At 39.4% G+C, this 20,825-nt stretch overlaps 1 protein-coding gene across 1 annotated transcript in view; it reads left to right on the forward strand.

Annotated features, from left to right (window-relative positions):
* Positions 1-700: 700 nt before the first annotated feature.
* Positions 701-20,825, forward strand: part of LIMCH1 (LIM and calponin homology domains 1) — a gene marked incomplete at its 3' end in the record, with an annotated part of 53,029 nt that continues 32,904 nt past the window's right edge. Inside the window, exons 1-6 of the mRNA XM_029084805.1 lie at positions 701-801; positions 3,818-3,848; positions 6,713-6,823; positions 11,374-11,569; positions 15,957-16,206; positions 16,875-17,144. Of these exons, the coding sequence (XP_028940638.1) occupies positions 6,815-6,823; positions 11,374-11,569; positions 15,957-16,206; positions 16,875-17,144 (725 nt within the window). The remainder of the gene's footprint in view (positions 802-3,817; positions 3,849-6,712; positions 6,824-11,373; positions 11,570-15,956; positions 16,207-16,874; positions 17,145-20,825) is intronic.

The raw sequence follows: 20,825 nt of genomic DNA on the forward strand, positions 1-20,825 counted from the left end.
CTAACTCTTCTTCATAGCAGCTCACCCCCAGTTGGAGGTTTGAGATGAGCAGCCTCTGTATTTGGTTTGAAAGAGGCTTAAATCAGCACTATATTTGGGGAGAAAGCACCTATTTCTTTTCCTGGTGGCTTCTGACTGGTTAAGATTGGAGAGGGAAGAGACTGGTTGTTTTAACTAGGAGAAACTTGCTTGTTTGTATTGACATGCAAAATGTTTTCTGAACAAACTACTTGTTTAAATGGTGGTGGGCTGTTTCACATCTACCCTTCCCGCTCGATTCAGAAATCCAGCCTTTTCTTTTCTGCCCCATAACATGCTGGAGCTGTGCTGGCAGCCTACAGCAGTAGGTGGGGAAATTAGCAGGGCTTTTTCAGTTAAAGAAGTTGCCAACATCTGGGTTTGGAAAGGGAGAAGTCAAAAAGCTTGTTGTAGTTACATATTTAAAATATAAAAAAAAAAAGAAAGTTTTTTTTCATATTCATCTGGTTTTCAAGCAAAACATCTACTGACTTCTTAAATTATGTGAATGGAAATGTCTTTGGTTCTTCATTTAACTAATGATACCTCTGTGAGCTGTTACTGAGCCAGGGAGAAGTTGGTTCAGTAGGATTATTTTTTTCAATGAAGAAGAGTTAAAAGTTGGTTTTTGTTTGTTTGTTGTTTTTTTTCTTTTTTTTTTTTTGCCTCGTTTCAGGATAATATAATCTTATTCTTAAGAGGCTGCAAAGAGCTGGGACTTAAAGAATCTCAGCTTTTTGATCCTGGTGATCTGCAGGACACATCAAACAGAGTAACCATCAAGTAAGTACAACAGCAGTTTGCAATTAGCATGTTAACAACCTCAGATGCATGTGATGCAATATTGTGAATATTTAAGGATGAGCAAAAAGGCTATAGAATTGTCATTTGTATACAGCAAATAGAAAGCTGAGGTTTGGGAAGCCTTCAGCGCTGGGAAGAGTACATTGTTCCCTTCAACAGACTTTCTCTAAGGGCTGTTTTTTTTCCCAGAGAGATCAACCACAGCTCTTTTAAAATAGTGTTTTAGTTAAGCAATGAGATTCTGTGGGACTTAGGGATTTTCCTGAGTCTAAATTGATGGCATTCTTTTTTGTCTGTTCAACTAATGAACTATATGGGTGGGGGGGAGGGAGAAGGAAATCATAGACTCCAATGTTTATATTTTCAACATTTCACCCCACAAAGTGATTTAAAATATAGATGTGAAACTAGTACAGAAAGAATTACTGACTTGCCTAAGGTCACACAGAGCAGGCTTGAATCAAAGTCCAATAGTAATAGATTGATGTCTTAAATAGGAACTGTTGTCCCTTTCAGGGAAGACTTTGTCATTGTGCACTAGAGGAACAGCAGCAGTCAAACTGTATTTTTCTCTTGTTTATATTAATGGCAATCATGCTCCCCACCCCCCAAAAGCAAGAGCACCCCACACTTTCATAAAATTAACAAAATTTGTAATTGAGGTTATTTAGAAGTTTTCCTGAAATTTCTGGGTCTTTAATGTGTAATATTAAAAAGTTAATGCTCTACAGACAAGCAAATACTGTGGAATTGATTGAATGGCCTGGTTTCATTTGGCCAAAAAGATTTGGCCAAAAAGATCAGTAATGAAATCCTAGTCAGACATATCCATTTTGGAAAAGTATATGGAAACAATTTACTAAATTTCAGTGGCATTCTATTTTTTTTCCCTTCTGGCAGTAGAAGCTGGGCAAGTTTTCATGGTGTTCAAGCACTGTCTGGGAAAATTCAAAGGTTCTGAAAATTGAATTGGCTACTTTCCTTGTTTCAAAGAACAGTCTCCCACTTTTTCCTCCTTTCCAAGGTCTGGCTCTAACATGAGGGTCTTCTTGCCTGTACATACTAGTAAGAGGGGACTATGTAACGTATTTCTTCTAAATCTGGTAATACTGCAATGAAAGGGGTTCTTCATGACATCCTGTAAAATCATGACAATGAGTGGCTGGAGAGAGTCACAAAACAATCCCTAATCTCCACATAAAACCAGAGAGAAAAGGTCTTTCTCATAAGAGCTTTGATCTTTTGGGGTTGGGGATGGGTGGAGTACCTCAGAGCAGGCAGGTTGAGAGGCTAGGACTAGCATGGAGCTCCAAGGAGAGCTGTCCAGCACGTAAGCAAGTTAAACCAGGAGTAATAAACTCTGCGGAGCTGGCTTGGCCCTCTGCTGAATATAATGCTAGGTAGATATAAAGTGTCTCACTGTCTTACTGGCATGGGTTTGTTTTTTTTTTTCCCCATCAACTCTTCAGAGAAAGCAGCTGTGGCAATGAGCCAGATGTTTTCCTAGCACTGTCCAAGTTCATACTGAGTGACTGAGTTGAGGTGTACAAGCCAAGTCCATGACTGTTGTAGAGAAATATGTTCAAGACTGCCTTCTGCTAGCTAGTTCCCAAAGCATGAAGGTGATTTTCCCCCCCCGCCCCCCTTTGAAGACTTTTGGGTTATTTTTTAAACATGGCAAAAATAGTATTTGTTCTGTGGTAAAGGATGAATATGACGTTATTGCACATGATTAAGATAATGACATTTTCAACCATTTTTTTTCATATGGATGTTAATTGAAGTATGCATTAGATCTATTTTTTTTGGAACATTCAGCTTATAAAAGTTATGAGCTAATGCTGTAAAGAATTTCTTCTTGACTTGTTAAACAAGACTCTCTTCTACTGCTATTTTGTTAAGAAAAAAATAGGACTGTTAGTTTTCTTAGTATATGGGTATTGGTAGATAAAATTTTGGATTAAAAAAGATCTCATAAAAAATACTTTGGTTTAGTAATGCCTATATTTAGGCTTTTGTTGTTCTTGCAGATTTAAGTACGCTTGTTTTTGTTTTTATCAGGTAACACTTAATGCTGGAGTGGACTTACTGTTATAGTAGAAGGCAGTTCCGTTACAAATAATCAAGAGACAATCTGTACTAAATCTGAAGTGCTCTTATTTATTTTTCAGGACCTAAATGTGATACACATTTCCTTCATTCTTTTCTTTTAATGGTTTCTTTTCTGAATTTTTAAGTGTTGTTTATGTTTGTGCAAACTTTGTGCTTTGTTGTTTCTAACTTAAAACTTCTACCCTTTGAACGTTGGCAAAAAGCTAAATTGAGAAGGATGCTAATGTTCAGTCTGTGGTCAAGTGTATATTAAAAAAATAAATACGTTTCCTACAGTTGCAAGTGGCAGGATCTTTGTTCCTTCACCCATCCGCTTTGTTCTTTGTGATGCTTGTTTCTGCAGAAGCAGCTGCTCCATTTCCTTAATGTTTGGTGATGATTTCCTCAGTCTCCTATGCATGATTTCCTCAGTCTCCTATGCATGTTCAGTTGCTTCCAGAATCTCTATGGATTGCATGATTTATCACCGAGCAGAATCTAACTGTTGGATTACTGCAAGAATGTATTTTAGCAGTGAGGACTTTGGTCTTGTTTTTTGAAGCAATCAGCAGCACTGTTTAAAGGAAATATTTTTGGCACTGTCCTACTTTACTGTGGGACCATTATAAACTCATTTTCTTTTTGTACTTCCAGAATTATAATTTAATGATTGAAGTAACGGTGACAAAAAACTCCCACGTTATGAATAAATGAATGTGTGAACTACATCTTCTTAGCTTTCATGTGTTTCCAGCCAGCAGAAGCATTCTGCAGGCTTTTGTTAGGGAAAACGTGATCTGCTGTATACACGCTCTTGGAAAGCTTGTGTCTGCTTTCTGATTATTTTCTCTCTCTCTCTCCCTTTTTTTTTTTTTTTTTTTTTTTGGTGTGTGTGTGCAACCAGGAACATTGACTATAGTAGGAAGCTGAAAAATGTAAGTACATGACTTCGAGTATTTTTTTTGTCTGTTTAATCCTGTGTTTGACCTGAGCATGAATTATGTCATTAAAAACTTTGTACAGATGAGTATTGCTGAAAAGTTCGTCTGAACACAAACCTAACCAGGTTCTACTGCAAACTTGGATAGAGCTGCTATGGCAAAGCAGCCTTACGATACAAACACAATGGAGAAAGTTTGTCTCTGCTTAAGTAAGGGGAAAATAATGTGATCTTCATACTATCCATTATGTTTTCATTGAGAATGATCTAACTCATGAAGCTACGCTTTTGTAGCCTTTCATGAATATATAGGCATGAAGTAAATTTGCACAAAGTCTTTAAAATGAAGCAAAATGATCATTAGTTCATTAGATCTGGATGCAAGTCTTTACTGTCAGATTTGCTACCTATCTTGTTGTTCCTCCAAATAAATTAGTGTTTTCCCAGAGAGGCTAATGCCAGTTAACTTTGATTTCTTATTGATTTAAACTAATACCAATGATAATGGATCCTGTAATTGTTGAGCAGAAGAGAAAATGGCTCAACTTTGCTGATCTCAGAGTTAGTTATTGTCCTAAAGCCTAGCAAGCTGTCTATCCTTAGCTGTAAACTGCTATAAATTAATTTTATATTTGGGTCACATCCCTATAAACTACTAGGAAATGCCAAGACCTTTTCTTAATAACTTTGCAAGCCAGTAATCATGACTGCAGGTTAAAAAAAAACAAAACCAAAAACTTAAATCCCCCCCAAATTATTTCATCCTGTCTTTCCCATCATCATTAGAGTAATACCTTCTGCATCCAGCACTCCCCAACACAAGTTTTAGGGGAGGAGTTCTGCTTTTGCGTCTTAGCACCCTTGTGGGCACTAGCTAAATACCTTTGTACAGATGGATTGTTTTAAAGGTAAAGTTTCAAAAGTATCCTTCACAATGTGCTTGTAGGCAGTGTATGCTTTCCAGGTGCTCGATCCTGCAACCTCGGCTGGCAGCCAGTCAGAATTGCTTGCAAATGTGACATTATTTGGGGGGGAGGAGGAAAGGTGGATAACAAAAGGAAGAAGAAAGAAAGTGAACAAATGCTGGCAGAGATAATAAAAAATACCACAACCTTCATCAGAGAACTGAATTGCAAAATGAATTGGACAGTTTCCTGGTTGCTAGGAATACTATATTTGCAAGTGTTTTCGCTTAACTTGAGAACATGTACTGTAAAAGATTTTTACATAAATTTGTTGAGTAGTGCTGGTTGAAGGAAAACAGCTCAGATAAAGGTTGTTTAAAGACAAAAAAAATAAATATTGGCGAAACTGCCTCCTTTCCCTCAGCACAGTAGTATCAATTTGAATGTAATTTTAAAAACAAGGGGGAAAATTCTGAACTTTATTAAAAGTGTTATTCAGTTATTTCATAGCATGTATATTATTTATAAACTAAAGAGAAATATAAATTATATTTATATATAAAATATAATACATTTTACATTATGCACCTCAAGGGTTTTTTTAAACAGGAGATCTGTATGACACATACTGTATCCTTTTCTGGCAGGGACTCAGATGGAGTGGTGCACGTGATTTTGGACATCACACCTAAATGAAAATTGGGGATGTTAGAGAAAATTGATGAGAAAAGGCTAATCAACAGTCTAGCATATGTGACTGAGGAGGAAGCACTGAAGGAATGGGGGTACATGTTTTAGGGAGGAGTCTGATGGAGATGTCTGTCTACAATATTATCTACAAAATCCCCCTTGGGATTTCCCCCAGTCCTGTTTTCCATAGTTCACTATATAGTATGAGTTATATGTCTCTGTCCCATCAAAACATAAAATACTGTATTTCAGTTTATTTAACTGTTTTGAGACAGTTAATGGCAATTATTATTTATTATTGGTTGCACATCTTTTCCACATAAAAATATTTCCTGTTTGCTTTGCGGTTAAATACTTTGCAATGTCACGGAATATGTAGAAATAACAAGCATTAAACGAAAAAAAGTCCTAAGTTCTGAGGTGATAGTTTGGCATTTTAAACCAGTGCAAAACACTGAACTAGATTGCCCTTGATGATCAGTTTCCAGTCCAAATTGCCGCTGCGCAGGTACCATTAAAGACATTGCTTTAAGTGGAGACATATGTGGGTGCAGAGAAGGACTGCTTGCTTTCCGTGAATGGTGTAAATATCAGCATTTTTGGAGGTGTTGGATTTGACCATCCTGAAAATTTTAATTTCTCCCATCCTAAAACAACTGCAGCACCAGCAGCATCAGATCAGATTTCTTTGCTACCTAAAGGAGTGAGAGGATATATAAACATTTGCGAGAGCAATTCTTAGCCTTTTTTTCCCCACACTAGTTTTGAAGTGACTTTGAGTTATGGAGAAACATCAAGTTAGAACTTGAATGAAACCACTAACTTTAGTCTGATAGAAAAAAACAGATGCTTATGGCTTTTGATTAATCTTGGGCTAAGCATTTCCTAAGCTAGCAGAAGCCTGGAAGTAAGTGTTCCCATGTTATAATGAAACTACCTTTTCTGTCCTTGAAACAGGCAGGCACACATTTCAGATTTATTTTTGCTGATTATTTTTCAGGCGGACATGACAGTTTCATTTTTTTAATAAAACTACCAGGAAGATAGTGTGTTAAGTTACATATTCTGTAGAACTGTTTAAATTTTTGTAGTTGCCCAATATATTTATGTTTAACCACTGACAGATGCTTCCCTTTCAGTTCTGATTTATAACAAAATCTTGTGCTGCTGTGTAGTTTAGAATAAATAAGAGGTGCTGAAGGGAGGTAAATTTAGCTAAGTGACTGTGCAGTTGGCTTCAATTAATTCTTATTAACTTCTGCAGGTATTAGTCACCATTTATTGGCTAGGGAAAGCAGCAAACAGCTGCACGTCATATAGTGGATCAACCCTGAACCTGAAGGAGTTTGAAGGTTTGCTGGCACAGATGAGAAAGGTATCTTTTTGTTATGTTTTGGGAATGGAAATTTCATTTCAATTATTACTGCCATAAATAACCTGTGTGTTGGTAAATACGAGAGAAGTGGGGGGCTGGAGTACAAATTACTTGGTAAACCTCCTTAAAAAATGTTTCTGACTCTTACTAAGCTGTGAACACAACTTCTTTGGCAGCTTTGTGGTGATATCGGTGATGCAGCACGTGATGTCGAACAGGGCTTTAAAAATGCCACACGGCTCTGGCATCTTCGTTTCCATAGGTTTTGGTTTGAATTATTTCCATTTATGACACAGAGTTTCAGCTAGAAGAACTGAGACTCAAAAGTAAGGTGGCAGGACTCATAGGAGCAGAGGTTTTTCTTCTTTAAAACATTGAGTCTCATGGGCAGCTCTTTTGTTTTTAAATTGCAACATAAACCATCAAACCAAAGTATCTAAATAAAGCTAAAGGGTAGAAGGAGGAGATTATGTTTCACCAGGGACATAGTTATGATGAATCTGGGTTTTGCCAAGCTCTGAATTCTGGCTGAAATCATATTTGGTGGTTTATGATGAGCTGAGCTCTGTTGGAAAGGAAAAGTTGTGATTGGCGTAGGGTAGTTTGGAGACTTTTGCCTTAGCGCTCCAGCATGCCCTGAACCTCGTCATGAGACACTTAACCTCAGTAATGGTTAGCATTGATATCCAAACGTGCATTTACTGGAGATGGAAGGAGCAAGGAGCAGGCATGTAAGAAGGTGGCAGCACCCAGTGCTAGCATTGAATGTGTTGGACATACTGCTCATGAAAGGCTACGCAGATACCTTGTCCAGCCCACAGAGAGCTTTGTTCCTGCTGCTCCCTCCCCATCTCATGTAACGGCCAAGTCACCACAGGCAGTAGGGTTTGGGGACCGTGGAAGACTCTCTTTACTCTCCTCAAGCTCTGTGCTACTGCATCTGCATCAGCTGCAGCTCTTCATTTGAGGATCTCAGAGGGCTGGCACCGGATTGCCAATGGAGAGGAAGAAATACTTGGCTGACTGATAGCAGTTCCTACACTCTCGACCAGAGAGCCTTAATTAGACTGGTAAAATCCCTGTTTGTGAGCCCAGTTCCTGTGAACAAACAGGTGGAAATGGGGAGGAAAAAAGAGAACATCCTGCTTCTCTGTAGAGGTTTATTTTGATCTTCATTTTAAGTGACCTACACTAATTGCTTAGGACTTTGCCACTCATGAGTGATATGGCTGAAACTAAACAATAAAGCAATTAAGTTAATACTTGAGTTGTTTCAAAATATAAGCAGCAGGGAAGGAGCAGTGCCCACTTCAAAGAGTCTGAAAAGTGAGACAAAGATGGAGAAGGAAACTAATGCAGAAAAATAGCCAAAGTGCAGGTTGTTATGAAGTTAGTGCTGCATGGTATCATGGTTTACTTTTTAATGTCTCACAGCATGAGGCTTCTCTCTTTCCAGGTCAAGTTTAGTCATCAAAATAATGATCAGAGCATTTTGGAGGTTCCATCTTGAGCCCTTTTGTGGGATGAAGTAGGCTGGGGCCAAAAGGCAGCATTTTCTGGGGAGCTGATGGTCATGGAGCACCTGGCTGGGCAGTGCCGAGCACTGCAGGTCAAGGACAAAAGCAAGAGTCTGGGATTTGATTCGTTGCAGATGTTGGAGCTGGGAGCCGAGTAGAGATCTCATAAAAGCTGAAAACTAAATATTCCTTTAATGTAAAAACAGCATTTTAGAGTCCTGAAAAGTCTTGTTTAGGTGGGTATTGTTACAAGGGCCACTGGCGACTTATTTTAAGGTCACTTCCCTACTCCTGTACTCCTGCAGTATTTCTGATTGGCAATTGTGGGCTTGTCTGTTACTGAATTTGAAAAGGATTTGCTTGTAAAATAGAACATGTTAATCATGCTGCGCAACACTCTCATGTTCTTTATTGCTGAACTTGAGTGATGAAAAGACACTTTATCACATTCTCTATTGGCATTTTTTCCCCACATAATTTAATAATTACATCGACCATAAATTCAGTCTGGTTAAGTTTTTCTGCTATAAATCCTCTCTGCCCTCCTTTTTTTAATAAGCAAATCAAAAGACAGCTCGGATGTAAGTTGTCTCGGACTCATCTTTTTCTGCTTCTCATCCTGAAAGGTCTGTTAATTTCTAATTTTATTCATGCTACTCTGTTTTTAATTTCATTAACTATTTGGTTATGCATTCTTCTATACTTTTAAACTGGAAGTTCCCCATGACAAAACATACATAGTTTTTTTTATTATATTTAGGGCGTGGAATGTCCTGGAGAAACGCATCTCATATTTGGCAGTCACACTTTTACTACCACTCAGTTACATACTGTGTTTTTGATTAGATAATATGAAAGTCTAATGTGCTGTTGTGTGTTGTGTTATGGTGTTATCAGTCCTGCAGACACCCACTTTCTTTTTCCCATTGATAACATTTGGGAGATGACATTTGGTCAGAGCAGGACAAGTACCCATCTGTGAGACGGCGTTGGGCTGGGACAGTAGCTTTGCCAAGGGGAAGGCTGTAAAAGAACATGTTTACAGAAGTCTAGGATACCATCCTGCTGCCTGCCTCCTAATTCCTGGTGAGCAGCATGCAAAATTAACATCAACATCAACAGGCCTTTGAAAGTAGGGTCTGCAGAACTCATTAGTTTGCAATTGGACTGTTTTCAAACTCTAGGAGATAGTGAATGCAGGATGGGGCTTTTTGCCCGCATTTAAGTCCTGTAGCTGCCGAGTGTCATTAAAATACAGTAATTTAGGAAAATGGAAGTGTGCCTGAGGATTGAGAGTAGCTGATTGGTGTGAAGGGATGAGGGGATTTAGGGAATTTGCATTTTGAAAAAGATTTTTGGATCATGTCATAAACGAGACTTTGATAGGATTTTTAGATTTGTTCTTGGATGTGTGTAACTCCTGTAGATTTCAGGGACAGATCTTTGTTGTCTAGTTTTCCTATCAGCATTTTAGTTTACTAAGCAGTACTGGGGAGGGAAATTGCATACGATCCAATTACTGCATTGTTAGATGAATTTTATTTGTTTTCACAAAATACTTTCACTTCAGTTTGCAGTGAGGTTACTTACTGACATTACCACAGTTTAACTTGGCCTTAGGGGACCTTTGTCGCTGCCCTCAATATGGTGTTTTGGCAGCATAATAGTGAGTGGCACTAATTAAGCCTTCTTCCTGAAAAGTCTGTAGGACATTGGGTCTGATCTCTCTGTCTCGCTTTGAGCCTCCCTCTTTTCCAGCGTGGAAGCTTTGGTGTGTTACTGCAGGGCTCTTCTCCCTCCATCGTTTCTACAGCAAACCCACTTTCTTGTGGAGGTGGCCCACAAGACTGATTGTCTCATTGGTGATAGTAGTAACGGGTAAAACCTTAGCAGTCAAGAACAGTGGGAGCTGTAATCAACGTAGCCATTGTGCTCCAAGTAGTGGTAAGCAGGGGATGCTTCTTAATTAGGAATTAATATTCAAATGCTTCGGGGGGGGGGGGGGGGGGGGGGGGGAGCAAGAAGAAGAAAAAAAATCACATTCCAACATCCTTGGGTCACAAAATGTCAGTCTGATAATGGCACCCACATCTCTGACTTTACTTAGTGTCTGGGGAGAAAAAAACAGATTTATCTTTGCATAAAAGTAGTTATTTTTGTTTTTTCTCAGGCTGCGCGATTGTAATTAATGTTAGGACGCGCTCTAAAACAAGGGATTTATTATAATGCAAGGGTGAGGATGGCTTCTATTGACCTTTTCCTCTGCTGGAGTTTCAGTGTTTTAGTATGTGCTGCTTGCACTGGAAAGAATTTATAATCACAGGGCTGTCAAAGACAACCATTGTTCTGCCTGCTCTGAACATGTGGGTCAGCTACAAGTGCTTTCATATCCCCCAGAGCCAGGAGCTGGCAAAGAGTAAAGAGCACAACTGAATTCTTCTGAGGCATCAGGAAAAGCATTTTGCATATTTTTCATTGCTGATTGCTTCAGAAAGACATCCCTCTTTCATAACAGGAATTTCTCTTCAAGGTAGAGGGAGGCTGGGGCACACTGCTTCATTATTTTGCCGAGCTGAAGCAGCAACAACAAACGCTGTCTGCTGGTGTCCCAGCCAGATACAATAGATGGGCAAGGGGAGGGGGGGATGTTCTGGAAAGCAGCAGACTTAAACCTGATGCAGGCACGATGTTAAAAGTGTAGTGCCTTTGCCTGTGCTATGAACTATGGACAACAAGTCAAGTTTCAGGTTACTTTCAATTTTGATCAGTTTATTAACTTGCCTATCGCAACTTTTTCTCAGTCCATCGTACTAAGCTAATGAACAGGGATTCCTCTTAATCAGCATAAAATTGAGGTTTACTGCAAGCTTGCACTTTTGCTTTGAAGGGAAGAAGGGGTAGAAAACAAGGAAACTTTTTTGGGGAGTAGATTTTTAGTAATTGGGAAGATGCTTTGTTGTCTGATGTGTAATGGATCTCAGAAGTATGTCAGTGGCTTATTTATGAAGAGATACCTGCTGTATTTCCACGTAGGAAACAGAGGATATCGAGAGCCCAAAGCGCAGCATTCGTGACAGCGGCTATATAGACTGCTGGGACTCTGAACGCAGCGATTCCCTCTCCCCACCTCGCCACGGCAGAGATGATTCCTTTGACAGTCTGGACTCCTTTGGCTCCCGCTCGCAGCAGACACCGTCTCCAGATGTAGTGCTCAGAGGGAGCAGCGATGGTAAGTACTGGTCACAGCGCACCACATGCATAACGTTGTGATATATAAGTAACATTTCTGGAGCAAACGTGCCATTTGGAAGCTGGACCCAGCCTCTGAATCTTGCTAATCTGGTGGGAAAACTTCTGTGTGAATGCTGATTTGTGCTCCTTGAGGTTTAGATGACTTTGCCAACAACTTACTTGAAGTCTGTCTCAGTCAGAATAGCATAGCGTTGGAAAATTAGTTACATCATTGCAGTGTAATTTTATGATGGGAAGAGTGCTTTTCTGGGTTACAGTATAAGAGGGTGTTATGATTTTAAGTGATAAACTAGACTGGAGCAAGAAATAAAAGCACAGGAACAAGGAAAATATTGAAGTGAATAAAATGTTTGCCTAAGTAAACCCTAGGCAGATAAATGACATAGAAATATCTTGGAAATTTCTGGTATTTGACAGAGTTCTGAAGTCTAATGTACGTTTTACCAAATGTCATTTTTTTTTTTCATGGTATTTAGAAAATTGGGTAAATTAGTAGCTCCCAGCATCAGAGCTGTGGCCGTCTTTGTACACCTTTGAGTGAGGACATGCAGCTCTAGGCTTACGGAAGGGGTGCTGCTTCTCTGCCTTTCTTGTCTGATTCCCAGAGGTTTCCAGAGGCTTGTAAACACAGCAAGCTTGATGAGGAAGGATTTGCTAGGGGTAGGTGTGGAGCATACACTTAGGTTACCTGTCATGAGCAGGATTCTGGTTCAGAACAAAAGGATGCTTGGTTGAGGCTCCCTCTGCGCACTTACATTCCCAATGAGCAGATGAACTGGTCAGACTATATCATCAGATGAAGTTATTTTCCACACAGGAATTACTTCTTCTTAGTACTGTTACTTATTTAATAAAAAAAGGAAGGGCAGAAAGACTTTTTGGTAGGAACCAGATGCTCATACTGCTTTTGGCAGTGTGAAAGAAACTGGTACTAATCAAAACCGGACACATGAGAGATTTCCTGAAGTGATGGGGAACTCCTTAAAACTGAAAAGCTGGCAGCAGAGAGAGCTCGTATCACAGCTGAATTATGAAAGAGCTGTGGGGAAAGCAGGGCTAAGATCTGCTCTGCTGTTTTTAGTGGCCTGTGGTATTGGGGCTGTTGCTAGTTGACCATCCAGAATCTGCTGCTAGGGCTGATTCCTTGAAGCAGCCTCATGACCCCTCAGACACTGAACAGAGCAGTCTCCACATTACAGAACATTTCTTCTGCCTTCCCAAATGACACAAAAGTGTAATGTTTGGCAAAGAGGAACACCTCACGTGTCCTAATCAAGAAGTGTTGCTCTATCCTGGGTGCTCAAGGGCTGTCCCATGTCCCTGCCTACTTGGAGCTGGTGGGCAGACAGTTACATACAGTCTGTAGCTGCTTCCTATCAACTTCTGCTGTATGAGCAGATTTTAGTAAGGTTTTGTGGTTGTTTACCACAGCTAAGACATACTATCTTGTTGCATTCTTGAGGCATAACAAACACAAAATAAGATGCAAGCATCCAAACCTTGTTCTTAAATATTAGTCTTTAACAATATCCAGACCCAGGGTGCATGAAGATGCTGTGTGCACACGTATGACTTGTCCAGCCGGCCCTTTCTAGTATGTCCCATTTTCCCTGCTTGCTGCTGCCATAACTTCACAGCTGTCTCCTCCAAGAGTTGCAGGTGGGGTGTAGCTTGGCTGACCTCTTTTCTGTTGAGCCTTTTCCTGTGGCCCCAGCAGGCCAGTGTTTCGCTCAGCTGCATGTAGTTTTTGGTGGAAATAATGTATACACAAAGCTGGATGGAGGAAAAGGTTCTGTTTGTACTATTTCGCTCTCCATTCAGATAGGAGCTTTATAAACTCAGCAATAGCATCCTGAACTAAAACTATGACTCCTTCCACTCCTAGAAAAAAAAAAATGAATGGACATCATTTAAGTGATCCTAAGGTGATGATTAGTTTAGGTGGAAGCAATATGTAATACTACCTTCACGAATGCCATCTGTGATTAGCCCCACTGTTTAGGAACTGCTCTGGTGTCCTATGTGGGTCCTGTCCCTTGGCAAAAAGCAAACAAAACCAGTGGTAGAGCAGAACAGTTTCTTTAAAACACAATTAATTGCGGACTGGCCTGCCTGTCGAGTTGTTAATGCACTCAGGAATGAATAAAATCCTCTGCTTGGCCGGCAATTGTGCATGGATCCTTGTACAAAGGATCTGTGAATGTCTGTGGTGTATAACTGCTTGTTATGGGTTGTGGAAACTGGCTGCTGCTTCTTCTACTTGGAAACGCAGAGCAACAAAGTTAAGGTTCTAAATGTAGAGCATGGCTGCACCTTTAATTCAGTGCTTTGGCTTGAAGTGCTGTATTTTTGCAAATTTGAACTGAAAATAAATTCATTAGTAAAATATGAATAATTAAAGAGGCTGTTTGTCTTTGAAGTACTCAACTTGGGGATGCTGGTAGGCACATCAGTAATGAGGGAGAAGAATCTGTTCTAATTCCTCTGCTAATGTGGTTATCTATTCCAGCATTTCTATCTGCTGGTTCAAGACTGGTTTTCATGTGATACAAAAATAAACACCAGAACAAAGTTAAGAGCAAACAGAATAGCAAATAACAGTAAAGGATCTTTTCATTTTCTTTTGGCACCTCTGTGGCCCTGCTCAGATATTACAACTCTTCAAACCTCAGCTGTCCTCAGACACTCGTGATTCTTTGGTTGTGTCTCCACTTTTTGTTTAGACATAGACTAAGGTTACCATCCTGATGCTAGTTATCATATGCTCTTAACCAAAATTGTTCAAGCAAAAGATTACTGGTAGAAAGTGCATTGTGGTTTTTGTCTAACTAGCTCATTTGCATTGTGTCTTGTCTTTTCTTACTGTTCCCTTTCACTTTTCTTTGTCTCTCTCCATGCAAACATTGAATAACTCAATCTGCTGCAAAAGCTCTTTGCAAATAACATTCCTAGCATATTTAGACCTCTTTTTCTTCCCCCACTTTGAATTGTACACAAGCTACTTGTGATTTTTATGTTTCATTGAAACAATGAAAACTTCATTGTTTTCAGTTGTTCATTAGGTAGCTCAGTGAATTAGCTAGTAATTTACTAGTGTGGTGAATTAGCAAGAGGACACAACCTGGGTGGCTTCCCCTCATGCCAAAGAGGTGAACAGCTATCACATATAGTAAGTGTTGCAAAGGGACCAAGGGCCAGAGACATCCAGCGCTCCAAAGATGGGAGATGATTTGAATGCTGATGGGAGAAATGGCTGAATGTGCTCCATTTCACTCATCGCACCAGGGCCTGTGGTATGTTACACTGCTGGGAGAGAACTATTTACATAACTTCTTTGTGAATTACTTAAAAAGGCTCATGATGGTGCAGGGAATCTAATGAATGTCTGTGAAGTGACTTCCAAAATGGCTGTGAGGGCAGTTCCACTGCAAATGCTCCTTAAGGTATTTGGCCTACCATTTGGGAATTTTGTTTTCAAGTTGGAAAAGTCTTGCCTAAGTTTCTGTGTTTTAAATGGGATGTAAATATCAGGAAGCCTAGTTCATTTGAACAAAATAAAGTGCTCAGCTCTGTTCATCTCCCATCTCATTCTCTGTAAGTCTTGATTTTCCTCTTTCACCTTACTTATTTTCTTTGCCAGCAAATATTCTTCAGTCTTTGCTGTACTGATCTAACCTCTAAATCCTGAGGTCCCTTCCTATCTGAGGATCAAGGCTCTCTGTCTGTTCTGCAGTGTGCTAGACTGATTGACCAGGCAACTGATGAGCCTGGAGAAAGACCATCTGAGTCTTCTGGTTTATGGCAGCTGATGCTTATTCTCAGAGTCTAATCAAAGCTGATGCTGTGTGTGTTCAAACTGCCGTTAATATGTGTGTGCAGAAACATCCACGGATTCCTGCCTTCCTGTAAATATAGAGCATGCAGCCCTTTTTTGCTTGAGCGTGTGCTATGCACATGTAAGTCTAGGTTCAAGAGTGGGAATCGGGTCAAATGTACCCATATGTACAAGTGGGAAGTCATTTGGACTTTAGTTAGGTAAGCGTCTCTAGCTGTCCTGTGTGATTGACAAGTCTGACTTAATCTGACCCTGAGTTTTTTTATGTGATCTGTGGCTGAAGATGAGTTTTTCAGGGGCAGAAAATAAGAGTTGATGAAAAAAGATATTTACTGTCTGTGTAGACATTATGGCTACTACCTTTAGTGATTGATTTTTAAATATAAATATAGGTAAAAGTGGCCTAATTTTTGGTGCTTATATGCTAAATGTAATTTTTTGGTTGTGTCTTCCCTGATTTATAATATATATATTAAAAAAAAGGATGAAAGTGAAAAGAAGAAGGATCTTTTTTCTTCTTCCTCACTAGGGAGAGGAAGTGACTCGGAAACTGACCTGCCACACAGAAAGATGCCAGATGTGAAAAAAGATGATATGTTGGCAAGGCGGACCTCACATGGTGAACCTAAATCAGCTGTGCCTTTTAACCAGTACCTCCCTAACAAGAGTAATCAGACTTTCTATGTACCCGCTCCACTTCGGAAAAAGCAAGCTGAACGAGAAGAGTACCGAAAGAGCTGGAGCACGGCGACTTCACCCCTGGGAGACAGACCTTTCAGGTAAGACTGACCAGACCATCTCCTCCATTCCTCAGTGATGATGTTTTAACACTTGCCTAATTTTTGTTCTTTTCATAAGATGTATAAAGCGCCTTCTGCTGTAATAAACCTCTTGCTGAGATGGTACTGATAAATTGTTTGTAGCAATTGGTGAAGGTGGTAGGAAAGCAGTGAGTGGAAAATAATTGCCTTGATGTCATTATTTACAATACAACGCAAGGTATAACTTGTGTTTGTTAATACAAGTACCATGGATATTGCCTCAAACCCAGGGCTGGACAAAAATTTTCTGGATTATCTGTCTCATTTCTCAAGACAGTTACTCACTGACAAATGATACTTATAAGTAGCATTTGATGTATTCAGTCAAAATAGGTAACATTTTTGCTGTGGTTTTTTTAAGATCAATTTATTTTTATGTTGTATTCTGTGCACCAGTACAGTTTATATATCTGTGACTCTGTGTTTCTGCATGCTACTTTTGTCAACTAATACTTTGCTTTTGATTTGACCTAAGAAGCAACTTCCATTAAAGAGCATAATTATCTTCCTGGATCGTTTATGAGAACATCCTTTGGCATCTTGGTATCAGCAAAATGTGCTTAGAATAAATAAGTGTATATGTTTCAGGCATAACATACATTAAACTACCTTGTATAATTCAATAGCAAACCCCACCCTGAAATCACAGAAGAACAGAATGAAACATCAGGACTGTGTGAAAAGGAGAAAGTGTGCTCCGTGGCTCCTGAGGCAAACTCCCTTAAAAATCAAGTAGGTTCAAATCAAAATGAAGGAAGCTCCATAGACCAGTCTCCTTCATGTAGTGCAAAAGAAACATCAACACCCAAGGGGAAAGATGCAGAAGAGATCAGAAAGTTAAGAAGACTCGAACAAGCTGGCATTAAGGTCATGTCAGCAGCCCAGCGTTATGGCAGGTTAGCCCAACGGTGTGGGAAATCGTGCACGCTTCACATTTTTAGGATTGGCTGAAGTGTGGGATTCCTCGATCCGCTGTGATTTCATTTCTCCTAACAAAAATCCAGTCTGCTAAACACTCACAATTGCTAGTGAAGGTCTTGGTCTGAAAAGGCTTGTGATGTGGCAGCTGTGGATTGCGGAGTTGTATGATGCTAACTGCATTTGTGTTGAGAAATTGTGTTGTCTTACCGCATAATGTAAATGGACTCTAAGAAAACTACTACACAGGCTACTTGTCACCTCCCACCTAATGCTTTCTTGCATTTAATAAAAAAATACATATAAATGTATATTAAAAATGCCTTGATTAGGCAAAAGTTTCAGAACTTATTTTACTTGTTGCCAATGGGATGGTTTAGTTTACTGAACCACACTTTTTAGGTGGTTAATATTTTTAGCTGTGTTAATAAATGATGCATTTATTTTTAATGGCAGGAACTATGAAAGTACAGTGCTTGTTAACACATGTACCAGTTAAAGCACGGAGGCATAGTTCAGCAATTATAATTTGACTGACTTTGGCATGGAGTATCAGTTGTTATTCACTTATTACCTGTGTTATTTATTTTTGGATCTTTTTCAATTTGGTTATTTCCTGTTCTTTAACTCAAGAGCTGAATGATGGCTAGGCTCACTGCCCACCCCTTTCCATCATCTGATATCAGATACTTATGAAAAATCTATTATTTGTCCTGGGGATGCCCCACAAGCAGAGTTTTAACCAACATGTCAGAAGACTAGGCTGTTATAAATGATCAAAATGGTTTGGCTAAAGAGTAAGTGTCCAAATGTCTTCCCATCCAAAACATTTTGTTTAGGATTGTGGGGCGAAATCCTGACAGTGAGTAGTTTGGCAGATGCTGATCTATAGTCTGGGTTTTGAAATGCAGTAGGAAAAAGTACAACTCTTAAGTGATACAGCTTGTTTATAGACACAGTGAAACTTGTCTGCAGCCATATACAGATGTGCAATATGTAGATAAAACAGTCACATATATACACTGTCATATGTCCTCTTCTCAGGTTTACTTCACTGTTGTCAATATATAATGAACCAGTGTTTGTGTGTGGTTGTGGGGTGCTACTTTAACAAAGCCAGATACTAATGAAGAGGAACTATCTGTCATAAATTAGTCCTTCAGACTCAATTAGTGTGGTAGTTGATCAGGAATCCATAAACCTCTAGGATACTGGCATAATCCTGTTCTGAGTCCAAGGCTGTAGTATTAATGGTAGCAATGTAGTAAAACGTATTAATAGCTTGCATTTAGCAGTGCTGTGCACAACAAATAGAACTATTTGCATTTGCAAGATGCTCACCCCATTGAGAGTCCCTTTTCCAACCCTATGCTTGATCTACTGGCTTGATATCCGTGAAAGAAGCACATGTGATCAAATATGTGGTTTTTAGTCATGAAATCAGGTCTCCTCTTCCCTTGGACAATCTGTTGTCCTGAAAGGGCTGAAGGAGAAGGGAGGAGAAATAACAAGCTGTTTTCCTTCCTTGCTCACAGCAGAAGCAACTCGTGGAATCTGGCAGCTGGAGGAAGGAGGAGCTGCTGGTTTTCTGCCCCAGCTGAGGGTCAAAGAGCAGAGCTTTGTAGCCCAAGCTTCGCTGTAGTGAAGGAGGAGCCTGCTCCTGGGGACTGTAGGAAGAAACAGCAGAAAAGGCACTGGGGTCAGAGATCTGTAAGGAAAATTATTTGTGTGTGTAAGTGGAAGAATAGTGAGTGAGGAGGAGGGAAGAATTCAATAGTGACACTTTAGGATACAGGAGAGTATTTAATCATCTTTCTTAATGTTTCATTATCATTCCCTGTTCTTTGAACCTCTCAATTTTCTCTCTCTTCTTCTTGGCATCAAATTCAAACATCCATGTCCTAATGACACTGAGCAATTCTCAATCCCTCTTGTTTCTGTGTTCTGATTTTTTTTTCTTTCACCCCTCTTATTCATTCATCCTTCTATGGTGCCAGCCTCTCTTTTTTTTTCACCTGAGGTTGTCAGTTGTCTTCCAGTTTCTCCGAGTTGTTTACGGGCTGTTTCCTCTCAACATATTGACCTCTGGAGAACACCCACTGTGACTTTGAGTTCTACAAGGCATCTAATTGTTCCTAAAGCTGAAACTCAGTAGGGGACCTTTCTGGGTCTGGCACAGGAAGGATTTGAACTTGTATGCAAATGTATATTTTGCTTGGAATCTAAGTACTTATCTCTGTGGCTGTAGCACCATTCTAGGAAAGGGCTCCATTGAACTAGACGTTATACAAATGCATGCCAAAAAGCATTCCCCCTTCCCAAAGTAGTATATTGTCTCTTTATAGCACGTTGTTTTATTGATGCATGATCCTCCTTGCTTGCTTATCGTCTGCATCTGTCTCTTATTTACACTATTGTATCTAAAAGGTAAAGATCAGATTCATGAAGACTCCTTAAAAAGAGGAGAATTAAGTGTGTTGTAATAGAAGATGGAAAGAAGGATGTAAGAGAGAAATGTGACCAAACGTTTCTTGGCATGTTTGTTGCAGAAAGGACATGGACTCTTATCTGTACACTGCATAAGCATGCAAAACTCTTTCATTGTTCTGAAATGCAATTTAAGGTTCAACAAGCCTGTGCGAGGCCTTGCTTCATGGAGTGCAAATGCCTGCAATCTGAGGCTTTGGAAGCACCTGTTGTACCAGCCTAGACCCAGGTGTTGCTTCTGCAAGGGCTGGGGCTGGGTATGCAAAAGCGATTTGCAAATCTGCAGGGAATTCTGGTCCATTGCAAGCTTCAAATCTACGGTCTTCACTATATCTATGGTAAACTGGCCTTAAAAGACACTTTAGAAACTGTCACAAACTGATTCTGGAGACCCCAAAACGTCACAGCTAACCTCTGATTCCATTGAAAACAAAATGTAAATGAACGGAAAATATTCTTAACCTAGAAACTGATTGCTGAATCTAGTTACATACTAAAAGCTGCAAGCTCTTCAGTTATTCATTGCAATGACTCGTAGTTGCTCTTTTGAATTTTATAACTCTATATTTCTTCGTTGCCAAAAACACCCTTCTCAGAAATGCTATGTTTGATGCTCTCAAGCTTCAGTAAAAAAAACAAAACAAAACAAGAAAACCCAAAAAACCCCACAAAAGCTTCAGTAGCATTGGCGGACATGAAACTGAAAAATCCAGCCGGTTTTGCTGAATAATGACTTGGTTATACATAACTCTTAAAAACTAAAAGCATAAAACAATACCCCGAACCTAACCAGCTGAATAAATACTCATCTTACTGATTTTCATTTAAGAAGTAAATATAAATAAGATACAATGGAGTATTGTGTGACTTTATGCATGCCCTTTATATCCAGATTTCTGAAAATTATTTCCAAAAAATTGTAATGGTACCAGTAGTAAAGTCCAATTAAAAACAAAAAAAAAAGAAAAAAAAAAAGATCATATGTACACTGGCTTATTTGGGAGAACAAGTTCCAGTGGATATGACTTTTAGGTAACTGTTTTCCTTTGTGCCTAAAACTTTAGGCACCATGTATCTACTTTAGATCAGTATATTTTCTCTAAAGCTTTCAAATTCTTGTACTGGGGAAACAAACGATGTCTTAGGAAACCGTAAGTGGAAAATCAGACTCT

The sequence above is a fragment of the Antrostomus carolinensis genome, unplaced genomic scaffold (genome assembly GCF_000700745.2).
Source record: "Antrostomus carolinensis isolate BGI_N321 unplaced genomic scaffold, ASM70074v2 scaffold21024, whole genome shotgun sequence".
In the NCBI taxonomy this organism is placed as follows: Eukaryota; Metazoa; Chordata; class Aves; order Caprimulgiformes; family Caprimulgidae; genus Antrostomus; species Antrostomus carolinensis.